Below are 25,774 nucleotides of genomic sequence, written 5' to 3'. Positions count from 1 at the left end.
TTAACTTCTACTCTGTTCAGTGTCTGCCAAATTGAGTGAGATGAAATCTGTAGAGAATATTTTATTTTTAGTTATAGAAGAGATTTTTAGGAGCCCAGAATAAAGAACAGAAAATAAATGAGAGAAGACATTTTTATTAACTAGAATATTCTTCTTAAATACACTGCTTATAGCAGTTACATCTAATTAGGTCACGCCAGTATTTCTTGTTCATGAATTTTATATCTCTGTTTTGGTATTATAAAACACTAAGGGAATAATCAGCCAGGTAGATTGCTTAACCTCTCATGAAGACACTGTATACGTTTCTTATTTTGTAGAATCAAATGTAATTTTTTTTCCTAATGTAACTTTGCTCTGTCTCGTGGTCACACCAATGAAAATAGTTGAAAATTCAGTATGAGTTTAGGAAGTTATGTTTGTCAATTCTTATTTCACTGCTGCAGGGTCCTTTGTAATACTGAAAGTGTCAACATAAGTTTCATCACCCATGATAAATGAGCTCCATTTTAGGAGCTTACTTGGCTGCTTCTCACCAGAAAATTTGAAATGTTCTTGCAAATTTGAGCAATAGAGAAAGGTATCTTAAATATAAGCCAGTCCATTCTGAAGTATTTTTGAATACTCCTGTGAAATCATCTTTGTTGGAGTTAGAAAGGTAATACTTCTCCCATATTTAACCTCTAAGGCATTTCATTAAAAAATAACATATATGGGAGCTCATAAGTATAAGAAATACTGAAATACAAACAGCCAAAACAGATGTATATTTCCCATGTCTTGATCTGTATGCTGTCATTTATCTATATGCAAGAAAATAAAGAACTAAAAGTGTGTGGAAAGAGCATTCTGATTAATTTCTACTTTGATCAAAATACCAGGAGAGCTGTTAGTAAGAGACTGCATATTTTTGTATCCTTTTTTGCACCACAGGCACTGACTTCCCCTTCCTATGTATTTGAAACAGAACAAAGTTGTACTTGCAGAGGTGTCTGTGCTCATGTCATTTATGTAACCAGTTCTGCAGCGTGTCCCCATCAGATCTTTTTGGCAGATCCATGGGATGAATATTTCAAGCAGACTCGTGTCACTACTGTGTGTAATCTAGTCTGCTTCTGTGAAAAATAAAATCTGCACAAGTATAGATAAAATTATATGACCTACTCTAATGATAATCCTAATTATAGTTTTTAGTGGGAATACTGAGTCAAGATCTGTGGCAATGCAGCCCACATTACAGGCTGTTCTAAAACAACCTGGAAAAAAACCAGTTTAAGTCCCAGAGAAGGATCTGGTGTGTTCTGGTTTTGCACTATGACCTAGCCAGGACAGAGTTCAGAGACTGTTGCCACCAAACTTTCTTTCATTGCTTAGGAAGCAGGAGACAAAACTCCAAGTTCTTTCAGGCAAGAAGAAAAGTGGTAACCAGTGGGTGAAGGGGAATAGGTAAACTTTTATAAAGTTGAAAACATCACACCAATTTATTGGCATGATTTATGTGTGCAGACAAAATTGAAAAGTCAGATCTGTGTAGTTTGTTAATCCATGGTGTGTGTATGGGGAACCTCCACAGAGCACAAGCAGTTAAAGCATTATTGTCCCCAAGACAGGCTGAGTAGTCAGAGTGAACAGCTTTTTCCTTGCTTTGATTTGATCATGCCAGAAACACAAAAAGGGCTTTCAGTTTCTAAAGCAGTGTTGAAAAAGCCATTCCCTTTGTGTCACTTTGCACAGGTCCTTTCTTTCAGCTCTTCTTCCTCCAGTAGCTTTTTGAAGCTCCCTACCTGGAATCCTTCAGACCATTTTCTCCTCATTAGGAAATTCAAGATACCTTTCTGCTCTTCTGATCAGAGATGTCTGAAACACCATTCGGTCACAAGAACAGATGGGTTTTTCATCACAGGCTAAAACGAGCTCTACACAATATATTTGAACACTAACTTATGAGAATATAGGAAACTCTTAATGAGGAAGGAGTAACAAAATATTTGGAGAAATCTTTTTTTATTTTTTGAGGAAGACTAACCTTGAATTTACCATATGGGTATTCTTGATTATTGTGAGGTATAGAAATACAAAATAAAAACTGTTTAAAAAACATCTAGACAAATTAATTTCAGTTATAACTTTTCCCTCTACAGGTGACAGAATTATAAAAGTCAATGGAGAAAGTGTTATTGGGAAGACATATTCTCAAGTCATTGCTTTAATACAGAATAGGTAAGATAATAGTATTATCATGATGTGCCACACTTCTTGTACACTGAGCATGAAATGACCACTTATGAGAGTTTTGAAAAGTCATTGTATTACTAAATTTTCATTAATACACACTCAATTTTATTATTTCTTTTTTTATGTATTTACTGATTGCTGAGAAAAGTTTGAGAATAAGTGTCCTGAACTGTACCACAGTCCTTTTATTGTTGGTATTTGGTGTTATTTGATAACAAGGGCCAAGTGTTATAGAGGAAGTTTGAACTGAAAATAGACAGATTAGATATACATATATATGTCAATTGGAAAAGAAGATTATAAAATCCACCTTGCTTATGAGATCTAAGAACTGGAAATCAGCATGTCTGATGAAGGAAAAAAAATTATGCTAGTGCACACCTGCAGAGTATCTATAGTAAGTCTTTGCTTTCCTCTGTTTTGCAACAAATTATGAACCTTGCTCAGATTTGAGAAAATACTAATATTTACTGCTCCTGCTCTCAGAAGCACTTGTGAAATCATGTCTGTACATGAGTCTAGATATTCTTGCATGTCTCATGTCTGCCTCCATTTTTACAGTATTCTTGGTGTCAATTTCTGTTCTATAGCAACAAATTTCCAATATAATACTGAGTTATGTTGCAAAAAGGTGTATTATGATCAGCATAAAAGAATGTTTTAATTACATCTCATGTGTCATATTTTTAGAGGCTCGTCACATGTTAAAACTTAGATATGCTTACTGTTCAAAGAAGGAAAAATCAGATTCTGATCTTCCTATTTCAGTGTTGTCTTTTTTAAGATTTTGTTCAACCTGTGTACATTTCGGGGGATTTGTGTCTCTGGTTTTGTTTTGGATGTTTGCTGTTGTGTTGTTTTTTTAATAAACCACAAAACTGTATTCAGAGATGTGATGGACAAGGTAGACAGAAACATGTTCTGTGTCATTAATGCTGTCTGTATGAGAGCTGGACAGATGGGCTTCTTTATTTCTTTCACTGGACGTAACACTAGCCATGCGTGGTTTCTTTATTTTGTATTTTTACAAGCAGCACTATCCTACAATAGTATATACCCAAGATATAGTGTATGCCCAACTGTGTAGATCAATTAACTCTCTTAATCCAAGAGAGAGACCAGACACATCTTTGAGTGGCCTGTGTGGTCAGTGATTCTTTACTGTCGGTGGTCCCGTGTAGGTGATGATCTGTCCAGAAGAGCTGAACCCCTGCCTGCTGTGGATAAACTGGGGACACCTGAACAAGGCTTTATCAGGGATTATCCAGTGCAGCCAGGCAGGGTGTGGGACACTGCTGCATCTGTTCCCCCTGATTTCCATCAGGGCAGGGAGCATGAAGGGATGCTATTGTTTGTTAGGAGAGAACAGTTTGTTTTCTCGAGCCAGATGTGTACATCACAGAGGATTGTAACAAAAGGTCATGTGTATCCTTGAGCATTTTACACAGCATATACAACCATCAGGAAGTCCACAGCTGAACCTCTTAGGATAAACAGATAAATATTAATTCTGATCCATAAAGAGAGCTCAGACTCCACATCAGGTGTATCTTGTAGCTTACAGGCAGTACTTCTCATGTGACTGAAGAATCAGTTGTCTCTCATTCTTTGCTTGAAAAAAGGATTTTTCAGCTCAGAGCAGTTTGGTCTGAAGATAAATTTTTTACCTCTTACACTGCCATTTCATGGCAAATAAAATTGCATTATGGTGCATGCTGCTCTTGCATTAGCATTGCCACCTGGGTCAGACTGTTGGTCTGGTATGCCATTATCCTCTATGATAATATCCAGTAAAGATGTCTTTGAAGTCCATGAAAACACTGGAACGTGAAATCACTCAGAGTGATTGAGTGGTCAGATAATACCAGCCCACTTTCTATAAATGCTTGGTTCAGGAAGTTGCTAAACTGCAGGTTTTATCTTCATTGCTTGACTTAATGATTCTTGATAGGTTGGCCTTGCACAAATTCACTCTTGAGTGTACTTATACTCTTCACATTAAAAACACCCAGTGACAGTTTTTTGCTGTATTTTGTGTCTTAGCTCATCTTTCATCCAGCACACCTTGGCTTTTTAGTAGGCCTTGTGAAAGCAGCTTGCTGAAAGGCCTTTTGAAAGGCTGAGTTGTCAACTGAAATATTTTTTTATGACTAAAGACAGTTTCCTTCATAGTCTTAATATATTGTATGTTTTGTTTAGGAAACTTTTGTTTAGAAAACTATTTTTATTGCTGTACTTCTATTGTTTTTAATTACTCGTTCACACATATTGATGAGCATAAATGCTTATTCTTTTGTCATTTTACTCATCCTCAGAGCAGTTTTTAAGGTTACAAGACATTTTGTCCTCTCCTCTCTAAAGAGAGGGCTTCCCCACTGCTCACTGTTCAGCTGTTTGCAGTAAAATCTAGTGCAGGCTGGCAGATTTTTTTTTAGATTACTTCTGTGTCTCCATTTTTATAGCAGCTTATGATTTTTCTAAAAGGTTGTTCAATTTTAGCTGCTTGTTTTCATTATATAATGCTACAGACAGCAGAACTTAGCTGCTTTAGATGAAATGATACCTGTATCTTCCAGTGGGACGTAAGGATGGGATATAATTCAGCCTGCTTTGTACTGTTCCCAGAAAAGTTTCCAGCTGTGTCTAGAATGTTTTCTGTTTTCCTCTGCTTGGAGATAGCAAAACTAAAGTTACGCTGATTATTTCTCCTGGGAGATAGAAGGCACACCTCAGAAGAGTTGCTAGAATAAACTGCAATCCTGTAAGATTAATAATGACTACACTTTAAACCCTACGTTTCCTACTTTTTGCCAACAGGTGCTGGTTTAGTCCATTAAGAATTTATTCTTATCTGTTTACGTATATAATCAACTTGGAGATATGTTGATTGCTAACAAACTCTGTAAATTATTTATGATTCCAAATAAAGGAAGAAACAGATTCTGATTTGCAACTTCTCTCTTCCCCCCCTTTTTTTCTTAAACTGGGGAATTTGAATGATTGTCTATTCTGCTTCTCTTTTCAAACTGTTCTTGAAAGTGTTTGGATTACTCCGAAATGTATGAAGTTTAGCTACTGCATCTGTTTCATTAATACAAAAAACGCATCAGAAGATAGACTTTATGATTAGTGCTTTAGTTTGATGACTTGGAAACAAGACATTTGAATTAAACTCTCAGAATGTGTAATGAAAATAATTGGAATGATAAATACCTTTGAGAGTTCTGAGTACTGTGTCTGGAGCTCCAGTGTAGACCATCACTTTCTGTGTGGTGCTTCTTACTAAAACTTTCTAGTTCATAATTTACATTTACATTATATCGTACAATAAACCAGAAGTCTTCCTTCCTTTCTGAAATGAGAATTAAAAATATCCTGAGAGCATGTCACAAAATAGAAAGTAAGAATATCCAAATTGTCTCCAAAAGGTTCTTGGGGCAAACAGGAATAGCGTAGTTAAGTAGTTATTTGAATTATGTGTAAAACATTGTTTCTGAATGGAACCCTTTAATCTTCTGAATGTCTTCTAAAAAGATGTTAATTGTGTCAATGGATTTAATCACTTCCTTAAAAAGGGAGAGGAGGGCAAACATGTAAAATACTTGAGTGTGGTTTGTTCTGTGTTCAATTATATTTCTTTATATAAAAGTACTTCAGGAGGAGCAGCTATCATATTTTTGACATCCAAAGTCTTCATCCTGCAAGTAAGCAGTTGCCTTATATGATTTATACATACATGCTACCCATGTGTAGAACTGAAATCTAATCCCTGTGTTAAAAATGCCTCAAGCTGTTTATGTGTTCAGTAAATATGGGAAATGCTATTGTAGGTGCACATAAAGTCAATACTCTTGTTTCTTGCAATTCAGTATTTTAAAATAATCTTCACGAGGCTTTTGAAGACTTACCTAGATGTGTGTGGACTTAAAAACAAAAAACTTAAATCAATGCTGGTCTTCAGTTTTAAGTCTAAAGTTTTATGCTGCTTGGAGAACACTCTTTTCCAAAATGAATAATGGTTTAAAAAGATGGTGAAACCAAATACCCTTACTCTGCTGTTTTGGAATTCAGCCTTATGTCTGTGGTTGCTAGAAAATGGAAAAGGAACCACAAAATAGAAACATTTTTCATATAAGCAGGCATAATAAATCACACATTACATTTTGAGATGATGGCTTTCTTTTCTGCAGAAATAGATTGTTGTACCCTGCAGCTGGGCCAGTCTTTGTGCTGGTTTTCTCTTTCCTCACCTAATGCATTGTACTAACCAGTACAGATGAGCTGATTTCTGAGATACCCAGTTAGGTTGGATGCCTTTTTTTCTTACACTGATACAGGTCAGGTTTTTTAAATATCCTTTTTTAATTCTGACATGTGAGATTTCTAAGTAACGGTCACAGTAACTTAGAAATAAGTTAGTAAAAAAACAACTTCATGTTGGTTTTTTGGCCTCATTATAATAGACTGTACATTAGTTTTTTGTAGCCCTTCTTTGTACCTGTTCCACTTCACATGTAATGAATGTGAACAGATGATTCCATTATCTCAGATGAGACAATGAATTCATCTATTCCGTATCCAGTGTTAGAGGCATATGCTTCTCTCTTGCTTGTGAAAATACCTTATTTCTGGTAGATGCCAACTGTGGATTACACTGTTTTAAAATATTCCACTGGATAGCTGGTACATTGTACATTTGGTGTCCTGATTTTGCTTGTATTTGAGTCACACTGATTGAACTATTCAGATTCCTGGATCTTTAAGCTGCTGCTGCTGCTTTTGGTTTCAGCAGCTCAGACTGATAAATGCAGCACTTACAGATAGCAAAGGTTTTTTATCCGTATTTCAGATGTCATCTGAATGACTGTTGAAGTTGATTCTGCCAGGAGATGATTGGAGTGGAAAGGTGTAGGTCAGTACTTGCCTGGGTATTGCTCCTCTTTGCACATGATGTGGTGATTATGACATCACCACGGGAGTTTTAAAGATGGCTAAGAGACTTTAGTTTTAAATTGAAGAAAGAGGAAAGTTTTAGCTTTTATTCACAGATTTTTCATATTGTTTTGTCGAAGAAGCTCTAAACAAGTAGTGTACCTTTGGACTTGAAGAAAAAAATGGAAATAAAACTGCCCAAACCAGTGTGTTGACTCAGTAAACTGACTCAGTCAGACTTCTCTTCTGCTCTTACCTACTAGGATTCTAGTGGAAATCATTGTTTACTTTTGTTGTGGCATGTATTTGTCATAATAGCTGTGTGTTGGAGTTTTTGAACAGTTTTCATCTATGGAAGTAAATTATTATCTTTGTAATAAGACTTGAAAATCACTGGAAGTTCATCTTTGACATTTTTTTTCTGTTTCTTTCAGTGACAGTGTATTGGAACTTAGTGTTATGCCAAAAGATGAGGACATCCTTCAATTGGTATGTTTATGAAGCTTCTGTTCAGACTGTATATTACGTACAAAAATGTTCTGTTGTTGGTTACAAAGTCTTTGAAATATGCTATCCGCAAATAATTAGAGTTAATCTTTGTAACTCCTGGTATTTTCCTACCTCCTTGCCATGCCTGAAATTTCAGGGGAGTCCAAATATAGGGAGTATTGTCTTCACATGATATTTCTAGCATGTTAAAAATACATCTTGTTCATATTTTTACTATAATTCGGATTAATTTCATTACGTTAGAATTTATTAATTGGATTGCTTCCTTTAACTAGGTTGTCCAATTCTAAAGAATTTGAATTCAAAAACTAGCATATGAAGCTAGTTTGTTAATAACACAGTAATTGTGAGTGGACAAAGTGTGATAAATGGGCCAAAGGTTATTACCAAATTTTTTAATTGTGACTGCTGTAAATGTTTTATTGCACTAGTGCCTATTTGTTCTTGATTTTAAGTGAGGTCCTGCATGTGTAGTAAGATAATTCATCTCCCATTTTGTGTCTCTAAGTTCAAAGGAGTCTTGAATAATGCAGAATGTATTTATTGTGAAGAATCAGAAGAACACCTAGTATGTTTTTATGCTCTAGTTTATTTTTAATGGAAAGCAGAGGAGAGGAGAAGATGACAAGCAGGGTTGATTTTCGTTTTAGTAGCTGGAAAAGTGTATTTTCTAATCCACACAGCAGTAGTAAGATGACTTTGTATTAAGAAAAGTAGCTGTTTTCCATTATTACAGACCAAATTAATGGGTAAAGAAAGAAACCAAAACCCTTTATTTTGCATTAAAGTTAAGGTAGAAGCTCGTACAGGAACTCTCCAGCAAGGACAACAAACCAAGATTATTAGAAGTGGTATTTTGGGAATGTTTGATGAAGACATATTTCAGTACTCCAACACAGAAAATGTTGAGGGCAGGGTGTGAGTTTTGATTGCATGAATAAGTGGGAGAGAAAAGCTGTTGGGGTGTTTTTTGGTGGTTGGTTTTTTTTTCTGGTTTTCTTCTTTTTTTTTTTTTTTTTTTTAAATTTGAACTGTGAATATATCTAAATGCAAGAATAATGCTAACATTCAAATAACCTGAATGCCATAGGCATCTAATGCAGTCTTGTATCCTTAATATGTAAGAATAGTGTAACAGTGTAAGACAAGGCAGGATTTGTAGTTTTAAAGGTAAATATTTGTATTTGTCTGGATGAAAAGGTCTTAGGCACATCATCTCTCTGCTGGTGAAACACAAAAAGTGCAAGCTTCAGGTGAAGTAGAGATGAGAAGTAATTGGTTGTGTATAACTTGTTATATCAACAGGTGAGATGGGGGCAGAGGGCAAAAAAAGATGGTTGTTGTCATTAGGGGTTAGGAAAGGATATTAACAAAAAGAGAATAAGGTCATTCTCCTTGAGGAGACTGAGGGGTGAAGAAAAGAGAAAAAATAACTGCCTGTGGAAGTTGTAGAGAAAGACTGGATATATGAAAAATCTTCAAGTGTCATTATACAAAAGTTCCTTCTGAGTTTTAAGATGTGATAAGAGTTGTAAACTTTGTATGTGAAGTTGCTCTGTTGAAGATAGAAAGAGAATTAGGTTTGACATCTGAAGTCATCATTTTGCAAAAAATGCTTTACACTGACTCTATAGCTTGTGTAAGTTCCCTCAGTTGTTCACTGTTGGCTTGGGTCACGATACAGAAGGATTTTATGGTAATGTTTGCTAAGATGCATTTGTTTGGGATAAAGTGAACTGCTCTTGAGGGCTTCCAGCTCCACATAGCATTTTCCAGAGGAAAGCCACGGAGGCACAGGTGTTTCCTGTATCCACAGGGCTGAGCACTGCGTGTGCTTGGGCCTGTTGGAAATGACTTCTGGTAGCAGCAGTTTGTTCATTCAGTGCTGTCAGGGAACACTTCAGTATGTGTGTCCCAAGTGTCACACTTTGACGGCTGAGCTGTGACTCCTGAAGAAGCAGGTGATTAAAATGAATTGTATCTTATGACAGGCTCTGTCCATTGTGGCCTGTAATTGTATCTGGTTTAACCCACCACACAGGAGGAAAGATTTTGGTGCTTCTAAAATAATTTGCAGTCTTTTGAGACAGTACGTTCCCAGTAACCTTCAGTAAAATGAAGAATTTATGTAATTCCTCTGAATTATAATAGAGGAAAAACACCTGAAGTTGTGTTATGCAAGCTATTATAGAATGTTAAATAACTTAGTTGTTTTCTGTGACATATGTCACGAAATGTCTTCAAATAGTGTCACTTATTGTAAACCGATGTTGAATACTGGTATGCTGTAAAAATAGCAAAACTCCAAGCACTACTGGATATTGTAGTATGAGCTGATACATGGTATATCTAGTGCAGTGAGGATGGAATAGTTTCATTATATTCAGGAACAATGCTGATTGTGCTAAATTTTATAGTACTTGGCAGCCTACTCCATGTGCTCATGACTGAGGGCTGGAAACGCAGTTGCTTATTTCTATCCTTAGTTTGCTATTTATAAACTTCGAGTTTAGTCTTCAGAAACATCCATATATGTCTGTGAACCTCTTGGTATATTGAAGTTCCTGAAAACAGAGCTTCAAATCTATTCATCAATAGTAACAATGAAGTGGTCCAATCCACAGGCCATTGCCCTCTGTGGCATGTGAACAGTGCTTACTTGGCAGGGAATTCCATGTGAAATCCTACCATTAGTGAAACCAGTGTCAGTTGTGTTTGTTCACTGGTGTGATGTTGAAAATGTCACTTTGTAGATGGGGAAAAGGATATTTAAAACATCTATATCCATAACAAAATCTTGAACTCTTGACAGCTGTGTATGTGTTGGTTTTTTTAATGCTCTTCCTCGAATTTGTGATAAATTTACTTAAATTTATCAAAAGAGATAATTTTGAAGCATTTCTAGGTATATGACCATTTTTAAAGTAGGAAGAGGAGGATTATTTCTATGTCATGTTATCCTCGGTATTTAAAATTTGATGTATCTATTTCTGTAATTTCTGTAGCATTCTCAACCTTTTTTGACAGAATTTTGGCATCTTGTAGGTTTTAGTACCATGGACTTCATGCAAATGGGAAGACACATTTAGGTCAACTACAAACAGTTCATTTTTCTCAAGTGTATTCAATGAAATTGTTGCTGTTTTGTAGCCTTTAGATAACAATTTTAATACTGAAATACTGATTAAATTTTGACAACTTTCCAGTTGTTCAAAAGCTTTTTGTGCTATATGGAAAATACTGAATGTAAATGTTCTCCATAGAGTAAATTGAATTTTCTAAGCCTATTTTCAGGTGCATATTATTATAAGTGTTGTCAGTAGTCTTTGTTGTGTCTAACACATCTGTGTTAGTGTGTCCTCTGTATGCAGGATTTTTGGATCATTTTTTCTGGGAATGTTTCATGTTGGAATTTGCTAATTGTTCCTTGTGTATGAAAAAAGAATACAGCCTACAAGGCACTGAATTTCTAAGTACCAGCCACTTGAAAATACCACTCTTTGAAAAATGGTATCTTTAAAATGGTATCTGCATTGAAGATGTTTATTTGGAAGGTTATTTGCAGTGTAGCATATTAATGAGTATATATGGTGCTTATTACAGGTAAATAAATGTAGATATTATTTTGTAGATGTATATTATTATGCTGTGTATAAACATGCATACTATGGGTAAGGTATCCTTTTTTTCACCATTCATTTTCTGGCACTTTTCTCACTACACACTCATTCAAAAATTCATCTTACCTAACTTTTAGCCTCCCTTCAATAGTTTAATTTCTAAAAAACCATTTCCTTACAGGAACTGCCCCAAAAGGTAAGAGGTTGCTTCTGGTCTTAGCTGTTGTCACCATTAAACTTTATTAGTCCAAAACTGTTTAAATGTGCCTCAACATTCCAGAAAGATCTCTGCAGTTTAATTTACAGAAAGATGTTATTGAGCGTTCTATGAATAATGGTACAGGTGGAAATAAAAGGGGATTGTTTGCTACTATGTTTCTGATAGATTCAGTTAAATGGTAATATTTCCTCAGAATTACAGATCAATGAAGCTGCAGATCAGTAACTGAAAGTTGACAACATTTGAACAGATATGTTTCTCTTGTCATAGATAGTAAGGGAACCAAAAATCCTAGATGGTAATGACCAGGAAAATGAGTAAAAGTCATCTGAAGCACAGATTTTCTTTTTCGTTTTTCCATCTTTCTAGCCAGGTGATATGGAAGTTTTCACTACATTGGAATATCTGTACAGCAGAAAAGAGTTTGCTGCGTTATAATTTCTGAACTTAGAATTTTTGTGGGATTTGGTGGCTCTCAAGGCCTTATAGTACCCTGAAATTGCCAGTCGTGCACCTATAATTTAAAAAAAAAAAAAAAAAAAAAAAAAAAAAAAAAAAAAAAAAAAAAAAGAGCAAGACCCCCCCCCCCCCCAACAACAGCAAAAGGAAAAATAGCTTGAATGAGGAAATGTATTCTAGACTTTTATGTGCCCAAATAACCTCATGTCTCGGACTACATGTATGCCCACAGTTGGCTTCAGTGTTAAAGACTGCCAATTTAATTTTGTTTTTCTTCCTGCAACCATCCAGTTGCATCAGACCTAATGGTGCAACATGGGCAAACTGTGAAATATTTTTATTTGCTTTGTCTTTTAATAGAGATGCTTTTCTAGGTAGCTGTATTTAGTCCAGAGACTTGGAACACTTTTTTACTTCCAGATTTTGTGCTGACAGTTACTGATGTGCAGAGATGTGTAGAGATATTAAAGCTGTGGCAGTAAGTACAGTGGGGAAGGCAGGGTGTGGTGTGAAGACAGTGACCTAGAAGAAGAGACTTAAATTTTGTTTTCAAACATTGCATGTTAGAAAATACCATATGCATCAACCCTCCTAACCACAGTTTAGACAGGAAAGTCTTTTACAGGCAAGTCTCTTACACAGCTTGTACTTGGAAATAAAATTTATTTGGTATGAGGCATTAAATTTTGTATACTGAAAATGCACTGCCTTTAGGCAGAAAGGGTATGCTTGCTTTTTTTTTTTTTTTTTTTTTTTTTTTTTTTTTTTTTTTTTCTCCTTCGCCTCCAAATAACATTATCTGACTGTAGTGTTTGGATGTCTCGGGGTAAAATGAAAGCACTTGAGCTGTATTACTAACGTTCTTGCCAGAACAAACTGTAACTAGAAAGTGTTTCCTTTTAAGAGAGCTATAAACCTTTTCAGGAGTGCAGTTTCCATGCTCATGATAACTGTGAGATTAAGTAAAGACCAGGGAAAAGAACAATTTAGCAGTGAAGAAATAAAATCTGAAGCCAAACCCATTGGAGAAGGAATGAAGAATGCCTCAAGCTCAGTCTTGCAAGGAGTTCTTAGGTTCTGATTCATCAAAATGCTTATCACCAGTTTAGTGAATAGTTCTGTTGAAATTGGTGTTGTTATTCAGCCTGCAGAGAAGCACACCCATCCTCAGTGAAACACAGGGCTGCATGATTTCATGGATTTGGGTTAATGGCTGTAGGTTATGGTTGGTTTGAGCTCTTGAAAGTACAAGGTTTCACTGGGATTCTTATCCAGAGAAGTCCCTATGCATTGGTTGTCACTGTTCTAGCATCTAATAGCCTAAAATCAAGGGGAGGTAAAGCGGGACCAAAGCCCTTCAGCAGAATTTTAGGTAGTTAATCAAATACTTTGTAAAATGGTTTATTTGCTTGAAATGTATTTTGCCTATCGTATGGCATGAATGTATTACCTTAGGAGTTAAACCCTTAATGGTTTTACAAATTTGCAGTAAGAAATGAATCCTTTACCTCAGGAGTTTGCAAACTTCATGTAAACAAAACCAAATTGCAAGGTGGGAAGAAATGGTACCCAGTAACTAGAAACACACTGAGCTCTTACTGTAAGAGCAGCAATTTTCTTCTAGTAATTGTTGCAGAGCTGTTATCCATCAGAGCAGTTAATGTCACTCCAAATTGCTGCATTTGTCTGGTAGTCTTTTGAAACTGCTGGTTTTTTGAGAAGGTGAAAAAGAACTCATAAAACGTCTAGACTAATTTTTGGATCATGTTGGGACATCAAATAACTATAGAGTATCTAGTTCTGGAAGCTGAAATGGCTTGGTTGGTGTCTGAATCAGGAGTATCACTAACCTGGATATTAAAACTTATTTTTGTTCTCTAAGTTGAGAGCCTTTTTTTGTTTGATTGATTTGGGTTTTTGTTTTAAGACTATGAACACTTAAAATTCTGCCATACCCTTATGACATTTTTATTAAAGTATCCTGTTGAAATCACTCAGAGATTAGGGTAGCATTTTTCACATGTTTTATTGTTAGAGAAACTAAAGAGAGAAACACTAAGTCAAGCTGTGTTTTATCTGGTTGCAGAATATGTAAAATACCAAAACACTATGAACTAATAAATATGTTGGTGTATTTCACATTTCTTAGTCTCTAAACCTCTTCTAAAAATCTCATCACTTTGTGCTTAAAGCAGTTAAAATATTTCATTAATAAAAAGGCTGATAATGCATCCTTCAGCGTGACATTTTCAGGACAGATCCATCTATTTCTTTGTAATTTGAATTATTTTCCGTAGGCTTAATCAAAGTTATGAAACAAAGATAACAAATATTCTTTGTGGAAATAACACAGTCCTGTCATTAAACTTTCTCTTTCTTTGAAGTACGTTCTGCTTTGTTTTGGTGCTTTCTTGGGTAGTGGGTGAAATGAGTTTGAGAGAAGTGCACTTTGCAGTAACTATCTTACACAGACCTGGCAGTCTGTCTGGATATACCTGCAGTCATGGAAACATACTTTTTTTGGGGAGGAGAAAACCTAGCTGATCTCATTTTGGACCCTGTGGGAATGCTGTCCCCTAAAGGTGATATTTTAATACTTGTGATAAATTTTGTCAAGAGCTGAGAACTTACTTTTATACTCACCTGTAGTCTTTGGCTGCGATCAGATCACACCAGCTCTGGAATTCAGCTTTTCTGCTGTCAGTCAATGAAGCATTGTTTGTCAGGGGAATGTTTTACAAAACCATAAATGGGATATTTTCTGTTGGTGTAATGTGTGTACATCTCAGAGAAGGTGGGATATCAGCTGTTTTATCAGCTGTTTTATCAGCTGTATAAATTGATAATTATTTTCTGATTAGAGGGCAGTATATGATGTTTTTTGTTTCTCTTGCATGCTGGAAGAATCTCGCTCAGTCTGTTTTTTGAGTCTTCAGAACATCTTCCAATTTTTTTATTTAATTCTTCAGCCCCTCAAGATCTTAAATAGCCATTTATTAAAGGTTTAGTAATGTTTATCTTCATAGGGTCCTTCCCCCCTATTAAATGTGTCAGTGGAAGCCTGTCCTGATTTTTACTATGAGTGGAGGAAAAAAAATCCTACAAATCACATGAGGAGAGTGTTTCTGCAGCATCATTCCTCTGATTTCAGATGTACGGCGTGAAAGCAGCTGCAGTCAGCTGACAGCTCGTGGTCATGTTCGGATATATGTGAGGAAGGGGCGTGCTGTTTTAAATGCATAATAGAGCTGTTGTTTCGTCACCAGGAAGCAGGGAAGGATGGTAGCAGCCCAGGGAAATGAGAGACAGTAATGTTGCTGTAGTGGAAGGGAAATCTCATTGCACAGAGCCAGAGCTCTCCGCAGGCAGCTGTAGGGATGCACCAAGGCAAAATGGCACAAACATATTTTGCTTTCTGTACAGGATAAACGTAAGGAGCAGATAAAAGCCTGAGATGGACATGCTCACAAGGAGGGTGAAGTTATTTTTTATGCTCTACTGCCCTTTATGTCTGTTGGTACCTTCCAGTGAAATCAGTGTAGCTGTATTTTTAGCTTGCTATAGTCAACATCAATATGACAAGATAATTCTGTCTTTATATCTGTAAGCAGTTTTTACTGTGTTTTCCTGTTTTCTGCCAGCTGCAGTTTACAAAGGATGTCACAGCACTGGTAAGAAATGTACAGTAGCCATTTCTCCGATGGTTTTGTAAGGCATGTTTTTCTTAAAGATTTGTGAGAAGCAAGAATATGAAATAGCAAGTTTGGAAATGAGCTAGATAGTATGAGCTGAATTTTCTTCATAATGCTGATCTCTTGATTTGTGGTTTGTGCCTGTGTTATTTGGTCTGTTTTTTCTCTGTGCTTTAATATTTTGCACTTCACTAATGCTCGGTGTAACATTGCAGCAGCATTGTAAATGCCTCGCCCTCCTCTCTACTTTGCTCTGTATTAATTTTATGGCTGCACTTGGGCTTTTATTACTGTCTACTGTTAAGACAGTGCACATTGATATACTGGAATTGAGCATGTTATGATTTGAACAGGAAATGCTGTGATATGATAGCACTCCTAAGTGTGTAAAAGCCCTGAGAAATTATTTTAATCTTCTGTTACATTGGCAGGCTCTGCATTGGCTCTTTATTTCATTATGTTGAAACTGAACAAAGTCATGCCGAAGTTTTTTCAATAATGGAATATTGTTTAAGTATGCTGTATGCTTCTCATTGATTTATTTTGAATGTTCTGTTAATTTCACAATGACAAATGCTGCTTTCAGAAATGCTGCAAAAACGCACTAAGTGTAATATAACCATTTTTTTCTTAGGAGTCAGGTTGTTTTGCGTGAAGTTGCAAAGTGCTCTAAGGAAATTAGAGATTTCAGTTTGGGTTTTAATAGTGCGTGGACAGTGGTGAATATATATGAATTTTCGTACTATTTATATCTCAAAGCTAAAAATGCTAAATATCATTAGTATTTTTTGCAGTAAAATTTGTGTACCATGTACTTGCTGTCTCTTGTAAAATATAAGATGACTTACAGGGTGTTGGTTCACAACAATATGTTACTGCTTCAGTTTATTCATTATATGTTTAGGAACAGTAGCTTTTATGTAGAAGACATCTTAGAAGAGTGTGTGTATGTATGTATATTTATTTGTCTGTACTTCTCCTATGTACTGCATTAAGTAGACAGAATGGTTTTATAACCTAAGTGTATAGAGAATTTTCTAGTGCTAGTTGAATTTATTATGCAGCATTTTAACCTATTGATTGTTGTGAAATTCCAGTTTCCAGCAATGAGCAATGTGAGGTTTAAATGAGGAAAATGTGTGAAGTACCGTGTTAGAAAGCAGAATTAAAAGGGAGGAAAAATACTGTGTTGTGTGCTTATGGATTTTGAGAAACCTGACTGAGTGCCCTACTCGCAGTATTTCCTAGAATTGGTCATCAGGTTTTTAATTGTTAAGGGAGGGAATGTGTGTCATGATTTTGCTTGTTCTGTTTCTGCTCACTAAGGGATGGAATGCTCGTTTTATCTTTTGAACTAACATTTTGTCTAAAATTAGAGAGAGTGTGAATTTTGAACCTGTGTTCCCCTCCCTTGAAGCTTGGTCATGCAAATACTAGATGGCAAAGTTTTCCATCTCCCTCACTACTGGAGACTCACTTGTCTTCTCTCCACAGGCATATTCCCAAGATGCCTACCTGAAAGGTAATGAAGCCTACAGTGGTAATGCCCACAACATACCTGAACCACCACCGATATGTTATCCACGCCTGACATCCACAGCCTCTGTTAAGGCACAAGCTGGAGACAAGCTCCCTTCTGACTTCTCGCTGGGGAAACAGCAAGTCAGTAGACCAGTCCGGGCATTGACACAGCCAGAGAGGGCCTACAGAATGGAAATACAAGTGCCTCCATCACCAACAGACATTGCAAAATCAAATACAGCCGTGTGTGTTTGCAATGAAACTGTAAGGACTGTTATTGTGCCTTCTGAGAAGGCTGTAGATTTGCCGTCTTGCAGAAATAACCATGCTGGTCCATCACACAGGACAGAGGAAGTAAGATATGGCTTAAACGATCAAACCAGTCTAAAAGCACGGACCACATCACCACCATCCTTGGTGTCCACTGCCATTGTACTTCCCCAGACTCCAATAACAAGACCAGTTGATACAACTGGAACAGTAAGTAAAGCTTCAAATTATGTAGTATGTCCAGAAGGCATCCCAAGCACTAGACCTTCTACTCAAGCCACAGACTCACCCTCAGTCTCTACGAATCACTACAGTTCTCCAACCTCCCACCAGCATATAGACTGGAAGACCTACAAAACTTACAAGGAGTACATTGATAACAGACGCATGCACATGTATGGCTCCCGAACAATACAGGAACGGCTGGATAGCTTAAGGGCAGCTTCTCAGAACACAACTGAGTATAATCAGGTGGTGCCAAATCGCACTGCTTCTCAGGTACGGCGCAGGAGCACCTCTCACGACAGGGTTCCGCAGTCTGTCCACATCCGGCAGAGAAGCGTATCCCAGGAAAGGCTGGAAGATCCCGTGCTGATGAAAGAATGGCCACGAAGTGCTTCACAAGATACTCTAACTTCGCCTTCAGTCAATGCTAAAAATCACAGGGCTCGGTCGTGGGATTATCTCAGCAAGCAGGGTGAAGTGCTAGAAAATTTTCATTCTGAGAATATGATCGCAGATGCAAACGGAGATAGGAGAAAGACTTACAAATGGACAGGGTTTACTGAACAAGATGATCGGCGAGGTATTTATGACCGATCTAGACAACATGCATTTCATATGTCCCTTCGAGGTCAAAATTTTCCAGTTGCTCCAAATACTTACATTTCAGACAGCAGGAGAACAGGTAGTAGAGCTTCTCTGCCTGGTTCTCACTTTCAGAAAGTTTCTCCAGATATTAAAATGTTACAGCCTTCAGTTTCAAAATCTGCAGGTGTTTCACAAGAGAGGTCTCTCACGCCAGCCAGAAGTTCTAAAAATAGCTCTCTGAAGAACTCAGCTCCCTATGCAGCAAAACCATCGATTCCTCTTAACCAGGGCTTGGATGCTATTGCCAGCAAAGACCAAAGAACAGTAAATCACTTGCATCAAAGCAGTTTGTTAAACCAACAGTCAAGGATCCGAGCCGAAGGTGCCCCAGATCACAAAACAGAAACTGGTAAAACCATCCCGCCCTCCTCTCTGGCTCCAGCTTCCGCCAAACTTGTTCAGCCAACCAGTGAGTGTTTAACTACCTCTGACAATGTAGATGGTTCCATCAGAAAAAAGATTCATGGTTTTGAAAGGGAAGATGTTGGTGAGTCTGAAGGTCTGCAAATGGATGTTCAGGGAAATGACAAAGACACAGTGGTCATGCGGGACAAATCACCCTCTGGCCACCAAACTCCCCAGCCTTTGAGGCATCAGTCCTACATTCTTGCTGTAAATGACCAAGAGGCAGCCTCGGACACTACCTGTTGGTTACCTAACGATGCTCGGAGAGAAGTCCACATAAAAAGAATAGAGGAGAGGAAAGCATCAAGCTCCAGCCCACCTGGTGACTCTTTGGCTTCAATTCCGTTTATTGGTAAGTTACATTATTTCAGTATACGTCAGATGCTTTTCTCTCCTAAAGGTGCTGAAAAACACCATGCCAGGTAGCTGACTGCTATTCCTGTAAACCCTGAGGTTGAGTGGCATGGGAGATTTTTCTCATTTAAAATAACTTTAGGTTGATAAAAGTAAAAATATTTTTTGGTGGAGAAAAAAAAACCTCTTTTGTTTCGGGATCCTGGATAATGAGTGTAAAAAAGCTCCAGTGATGTAATATTTTTCTAGAGTTTTCTTTAACCCTCTGGGTAACTCTGTGTTACATAACTCCAATCTGGTTGTCATTCCACATAATGTGATGTTATGTATATGGACAACTAGTATTTGCAACACCTTTCAAATACTTCAGCTTCTCTTGTATAAAACATACTTGGAATCCAGTACAGAGAGAATATGGATGCAAATCTATATAAGAGAAAAAATAAGTTTTTCAGCTTTTATTATTCAGCTTATTTTTCAAATAAGAGATTTGTGGGGAAAAAAGAAGTTTTTCAGCTGAATAGGTATGGTGAAAGCTTTCTGAGACAGATGGGGAATAGATGAAAGCTGTTTCAGGTGAAGGGATAGCAATAAAAAGAAGTGGATTTGCAAGTAAAGATGCTCATGTGGATATGAATGAAAGGGTTTGTGGAAGCAGAATCTGAGCAGACAAAAAGATTTGCCTGTGTGCTGTGACACAAACAGGGTTGGAATTGCAGGGAGCTTATGGGAAGGGTGCTGAAGAGGAAAAGAATGAAAGGAAGGATTGGAAATAGTAGAAAAAATAAAATTACATTGAATATTGGATATGTGATGAATTAGTGTCTTCTGCTGAAGAGAGTGTTACAGTGGCAGAGCATTTCTGTTCTGTCTGAGTAGTCAATGCCTCTGTTGTCTTTGTCCTGCTGTTGTTGTTTGGTTGGATTTTCTTTTATTGTGGCCGATTTAATCCTTTGTAGGCTGGATGTCTGTGGATCATTTTCCACAGAAGTTGATTTATACCTGACTCTGTGCTCTTAGCTTCAGTGTTGGAAGTATTTAGAAAATACTGAATATGGAATTTTGATTCTCGGACTCATTTGTGTGAAAAACAACTCTTTTTAATGATTCTTTTTTTTTTGCACATTAGGTTAAGGGAATTACAGATAAAATGTCTTAGCATAGTTGTCTTCTGTTGGGGATCTGAAGCAGTGACTTTTTTCCCCTAGCATTATAATATCTGCTACTAGTTGAAAGTGAATAACCAAAAAACCAGTGAAGAAGGTTTGTGTTCATCAGAAAATGGAAATCATGCAAAAGATACAATAATTCTGTTCTTTTGACAGCATACTGGTAAGACATGAAAAAGTGCTTTCTTAGCTAGCAGGTGCTGCTTTTGTTGGTTTTTTAATTTTGAATGGGAGTTGTATAGATCTTTTTTCATTCTTTTTATTACTGGATGCATCAGTGTAATTTTAGATTCTTCTTTAGACCCAGCCAATCTTTCTTTAAGGATTAGCAAAGTTTGTGAGGCATGTAACTGATCTTTGTGCAGGATTTTTCAATGCTCTGCCTAAAATCAGTGTTGGGCTCTCGATTTAGTTACATACCATGTTTGCTGGGAGTATTCTAATCCCATACAGTTTAAATGTCAAGTTAAAGCCAGATCAGAATTGGTAATGTCAAGCCCAATTTTTTCCACACCATCTTCTTTCTTGGTTTTGACAAAGATTTCCCATGAACTTTCATTTATGTGACTTGCTTCCATATTTTAGAGAAATGTGTTGATTAAAGTTCGAAGAACATGTCGGTTGTACTGTATTTGGTAGCAGCTGAGCAGTTCAGAAGAAACAAAATCGTAACTCTGCATTGCAGCCTCTTGGCATAACACCACATGGGATTGAATTCTTATAAGCCTTTTGGAATGAAACTCCTGAACATTCCAGAAATACTGAGAACTGGTGCTTCTAGAACCTGGGCACTGTCTGAATCAGCGTGGTCCATGTGGCTGGCTTCCTAGCAAGAAATTCCTGTGCCAGTACAGGTGCTGGGGAAAGTTTCCACCCCAGCTCCAGCATCTTGAAGAGGAAATAACCCTCTCTGAATACAAAGAGCATGAAATGTTATGGAAGTGGACCGCTTCTTTTGTTAGAATTTATATGCATTATTCTAACTTTGTTTGTTCTGCTATCATTATGCCTAATTACAACTTCACTTGTTAAAAGCTGTTCTTAGTCGGATCTGCTTTGAAATTCACTTAAAGGCTGTTTAACCCTTCAGATGGAAAATCCCTGGGAGTTTTGGTTTAGGGTTTTCTTTTGGGTTTGGTTTTTCTTTTTCCCCTTCTCTGATTATTGAGAAGGCTCTTACTTTGAATGAAGATGTACCTTGGAGTTGACAGTCGCTTTACTTCCCTTATGCTTACATCCATATAGTAAGGTTTTTTGCATTCTGAGGTTTTGTTGGATAGAGCTAATTTAATAAATACACTTACTGAAGTTCTTTGTAAAGTAGATACTTGGAGTAGTGTAAAATTGTAAACTGGGGGGAGGGTAACAGGTACCTTCCAAGGTCACATATTGCATTTAAAATACGTGTGGTGTTTAAAATACTTGTGGTGTGTCTATTTTTGTCACCATTGCCTGCTTCTTAAAAGTAGTAGATACGGCCATGAGCATATTTTGGTAGAAACTCAGCCAGGAACAGTTGGCTTTTGCAGCAGAGTTTTGTGACTAACCTGCAGGATGACTTTGGCTCTGGGTAAGTAGCACAGTGCCCTGCACCACAAACAGGAATCCAAGCAGAGTTTCTGTCAAGCTTCCTTACAGCAGATTCGTGCTGAGATCATGGTGGGTTACAGAAGAACTGCCTTTTGACACTAGTTTTTTCAAAAAGGTAGTTCAGAAGCAGGGAGATTTAAATTTTGGGTGTAATTTACTACTAGAACTGAGAGATCTGTTCAGACCAAACCTAGTAGGTAGCTCTAGTATCTTTTATGGGAGAAATTAATTTATTTGAAAAAATTAGGCAAAATACTGTATGTTCAAACTCTTCTTCAGGTAAGGACATGTTCTTGGGGAGGGATGATGAAGTTGCCAGCTTTACAGATAACATGCAGTGGTATTGCAGGCTCTGCTACTTTCCATGTGCTACTAAATGCAGGATATTGTGGTTCTCAGAAGGCTGCTGTTTCTATTTCAGGTCCAAAGAAAAGCTGTGTTCTTAAAATGCTCTTTATTGTTTCAAACTATACAAGTTAGTCTAGTGACAGTCTGTTTTTACCCAGAAAAGGTCTCACCTTTTCTCTAGACTAAGAAAAATACCATTTTCTCTATCAGAGACTATGTTAGCAATTGTGGAGTTTAATGTGCATTTTTCAGACCTGTAATTTTTGCACAGTTTCAGTCCTAGAGAACAGCAGATGATAATTTTCTGACCTACTGGGTAATCTTTGGATAAGTTAATCTTCACTGGAATGGAAAGTAGAATGCTGCTAAACATCCTGATGGATGTGGATGACAAGTGGTGTCTCTAGGGGTCCTTATTGGGACTGTTGCTATTAAGTATCTTCATTAATGGTGCAGACAGTGGTGGGATTGAGTGAACCTTGGCAGATTTGCAGATGACACCAAGCTTGAGAGGTGCTTTGCCACACCTGAAGGAAGGATGAGATGTCATCCAGAGGGACCTGGACAACTTAAGAAGTAGGCACATGGGAATCTCACGTGGTTTAACAGGACCAAGGGCAAGGTGCCCTGAGTCAGGGCGACCCCTGGTATCAACACAGGCTGGGGGATGGACAGAGCAGGAGCAGCCCTGCCCAAAGGGCCTTGGGGGTGCTGTGGATGAGAGGCTGGACATGACCCAGCAATGCACTCACAGTCCAGAAAGCCAAACGTGTCCCAGACTGCACCAAAAGCAGCGTGGACAGCTGGTCAAGGGAGGGGATTCTGCCCTCTGCTCTCCTGAGACACCACCTGCAGTGCTGCTTCCAGCTCGGGTGTGGACCTGTTGGAGCAAGTCCAGAGGAGGGGCTACCAAGTTTAGCAGAGGGATGGAGCACCTTTCCTGTGAGGAAAGGATGAGAGAATTGGGGTCGTTCAGCCTGGAGAAGAGAAGGCTTTGGGATGATGTAATTGTGGCCTTCCTCCTGAGAGGAGCCTACAAGAAAGATGGAAAGAGACTTTTTGCAAGAATAGGCAGTGACAGGACACAGGGCAATGGATTTAAACTGAGGTTTTGATTAGATATTAGGAGGAAGTTCTTTACTGTGAGGGTGATGAAGCACCGTAACAGGTTGCCCAGAGAAGTTGTGGATGCCCTATTTGTGGAAGTATTTAAGGCCTGGCTGGGTGAGTGTCTGAGCAGCCTGGTCTAGTGGAAGGTGTTGCTGCCCACAGCAGGAGGCTTGGGTCCCTTCCAGTCCAAACCATTTTGTGTTTTGTAACTGTTGAGAAAATGTTGATTCAGAACATAGTTATTTCAATACATTTTGTAGACATAAATGTCTAGTAAACATGTCTGAGATTTGCAGTAAGGTTGTAGATATTTTTTGCTTCTTATAGTACTCACTGTAGAGTAAGTACTTACTAAGTAGAGTACTTACTCTACTTAGAGTAGAAAGAAATGTAAAAGAGGTTAATCCAAGTCCTATGTTGAGTTGAATGAACTACCCACAGGAGTGAAATGGGAGTGCTGCTTCAATATTTAAACTGATTGCAGCATGTGTAGCTGTCAGGCCAGCTTAGTGCTTTGGCCATTACTACTGGCTGAATGTTCTTCACAGAGGCCTGTCACATGAAAATTAGTTTTAAACAGGTATGTTTTAAAAGCCTTGCCCTAAATATAATCTTCAAAATTATTTTAAAATAAAATAAAGTTCTTAGGCATCCTATTATAGAGTTTTTTTCTTAGGTGTGTAGTAGCATCACGTAAGTACAAAGATTATTCCTGAAAGGTGCGATCCCATTTTGAAAATATTTAGCATATCCTTACCCTAGAAAAATTTTAGGTCACTTCATTCCACTATTAATTTGTGAATAACTGAGAGAAAATTAGCTGGATAAAAATATCTGACTAGACTTCGATAACATCAAAATATTGTAAAAATTAGGTAAGTATTCTCCCCCTAACTGAAACTCACACCTTAGGAAACGTAAAAGAACAGGACAAGGATATGTGATATTCAGTGTTGGTACTTTCTATTCTCCCACTATTTGCATTCTAAAATATCTCTGAGCCAAATGTGATTTTTAAGTGCACCATAAATTTCTTTATTCTCTTCTGTATTACAGTAAAATTCTGTTGTCCAATACCCTGTATTGATTTAAATAACGATTTGTCAGGAGTTCCCAGGGCTGAAACTATGTGGTATTTATGCCCTTAGTATGTGTCTGTGTTTTTCTGAAACATGTCTCCTGTTGACTAAATTCAAAGAGTCCCTCAAGACCATCTGGTTCCAACCCCCTGCCATCAGTGCAATCACCTTCCACCAGGTGCTCAGAGCCTCATTCAAACTGGCCTTGAACACTCCCAGGGATGGGGCATCCACAGCTTCTCTGGGAACCTGTTGCAGTGCCTCACACCCTTAAAATAAATCTATTGCTTCTACCCTTACTGCAGGCAAACCACCACAGCAATTTCTGTGCTAGTAATCAGGCACACGCTGCTCTTCGCTGTGCTTTAAAAGCTGATCTTCATGCTAATTTTCAAAACCAAATAGTTGGGGGTTTGGGGGTTTGGGTTTGGTGTTTGTGGTTGTTTCTTTCTGGTTTGAGGGGTTTTTTTTGTTTCTGTGGGGTTTGCTGATGTTTTTGGTTTGTTGAGTTTTGGGGTTTTTGTGTGGGTTTTTTTTTTTTTTTGTATTTTACAACCTGTTTTTTTACAAATGTCATAAATAAAAGTACTCAGGTGCTTGCTGATTAGCAAATAGGGTAATTGTATGTGGCTTCCAGTGAGTTCTACTCAACCCCGTTTCCCCGTTGTTACTATGTATTTTTTTAAACTATATTAACTAAGGAATTAGGAGTTGAAACATTCTAAACCACCTACTATTAGTTAAGCTTTTTGGGCAACTTTATGATACATGTGATTGGATTTTTCTTCTTCAATGCTGGAAGTAGGGGTGTGTAGCTTTACCTTAACAATGCTTTAGTCCTAGGTCATGTATGTAACTCGGAGTACTTTTTGGAAAGTGTAAAGGCTTTGCTGTCTTGTCTCATTGGAGTATGTGCCATACTTTCCCTGCCCTCCCTCTGCATCTTAATGCCTGTCTCTGCAGGCTGCTGAGGCTTGGAGGATGACAATGTGAATACACACATATTCAATGCAATTGAAACAAGAAAATAAATTGATACGCTTGCACAACATGCTGTGAAAAAGGTTATGATGGTAGGAATGGACAGAGTTAGGGGAGACAAGCAGAACCATTCTCATATGCAGAAAGGAAGCATTTGAAAGAATGTACTCATTCTATTTTCTCCTTATGAGAAGGGAGAAACTCAAAACCTCAGATTCCTCCAGCAGAGGTTGTGGTTTGTCAGCTCAAACTGCGTGGATCTCTTCAGGGCAAATGGTGGCTGAATACCCATGGCTGATGTGTGTTTTAAGGAAAAAACAGTCTTCAGCTATTGTCATAATTTAATTTTCTACAAGTTATTGCCTAGCTATTCCAAGCTATGAGAATGTAAGTGCAATTGCAGTAGAGA

General features: G+C 37.6%; 1 protein-coding gene across 2 annotated transcripts in view; it reads left to right on the top strand.

The window, feature by feature from the left end:
* ARHGAP21 (Rho GTPase activating protein 21) overlaps positions 1–25,774 on the top strand; it is a 113,698-nt gene that overhangs the window by 64,808 nt on the left and 23,116 nt on the right. For both annotated transcript variants that reach the window (XM_063413821.1, XM_063413830.1), the window contains 3 exons: positions 2,142–2,220; positions 7,602–7,656; positions 17,163–19,086. In XM_063413821.1, coding sequence (XP_063269891.1) covers positions 2,142–2,220; positions 7,602–7,656; positions 17,163–19,086 — 2,058 coding nt within the window. The remainder of the gene's footprint in view (positions 1–2,141; positions 2,221–7,601; positions 7,657–17,162; positions 19,087–25,774) is intronic.

Source organism: Prinia subflava, chromosome 1, assembly GCF_021018805.1.
Source record: "Prinia subflava isolate CZ2003 ecotype Zambia chromosome 1, Cam_Psub_1.2, whole genome shotgun sequence".
NCBI lineage: Eukaryota > Metazoa > Chordata > Aves > Passeriformes > Cisticolidae > Prinia > Prinia subflava.
The sequence above is the reverse complement of the archived record's forward strand: the minus strand, read 5'-3'. Positions and strand labels throughout refer to the sequence as shown.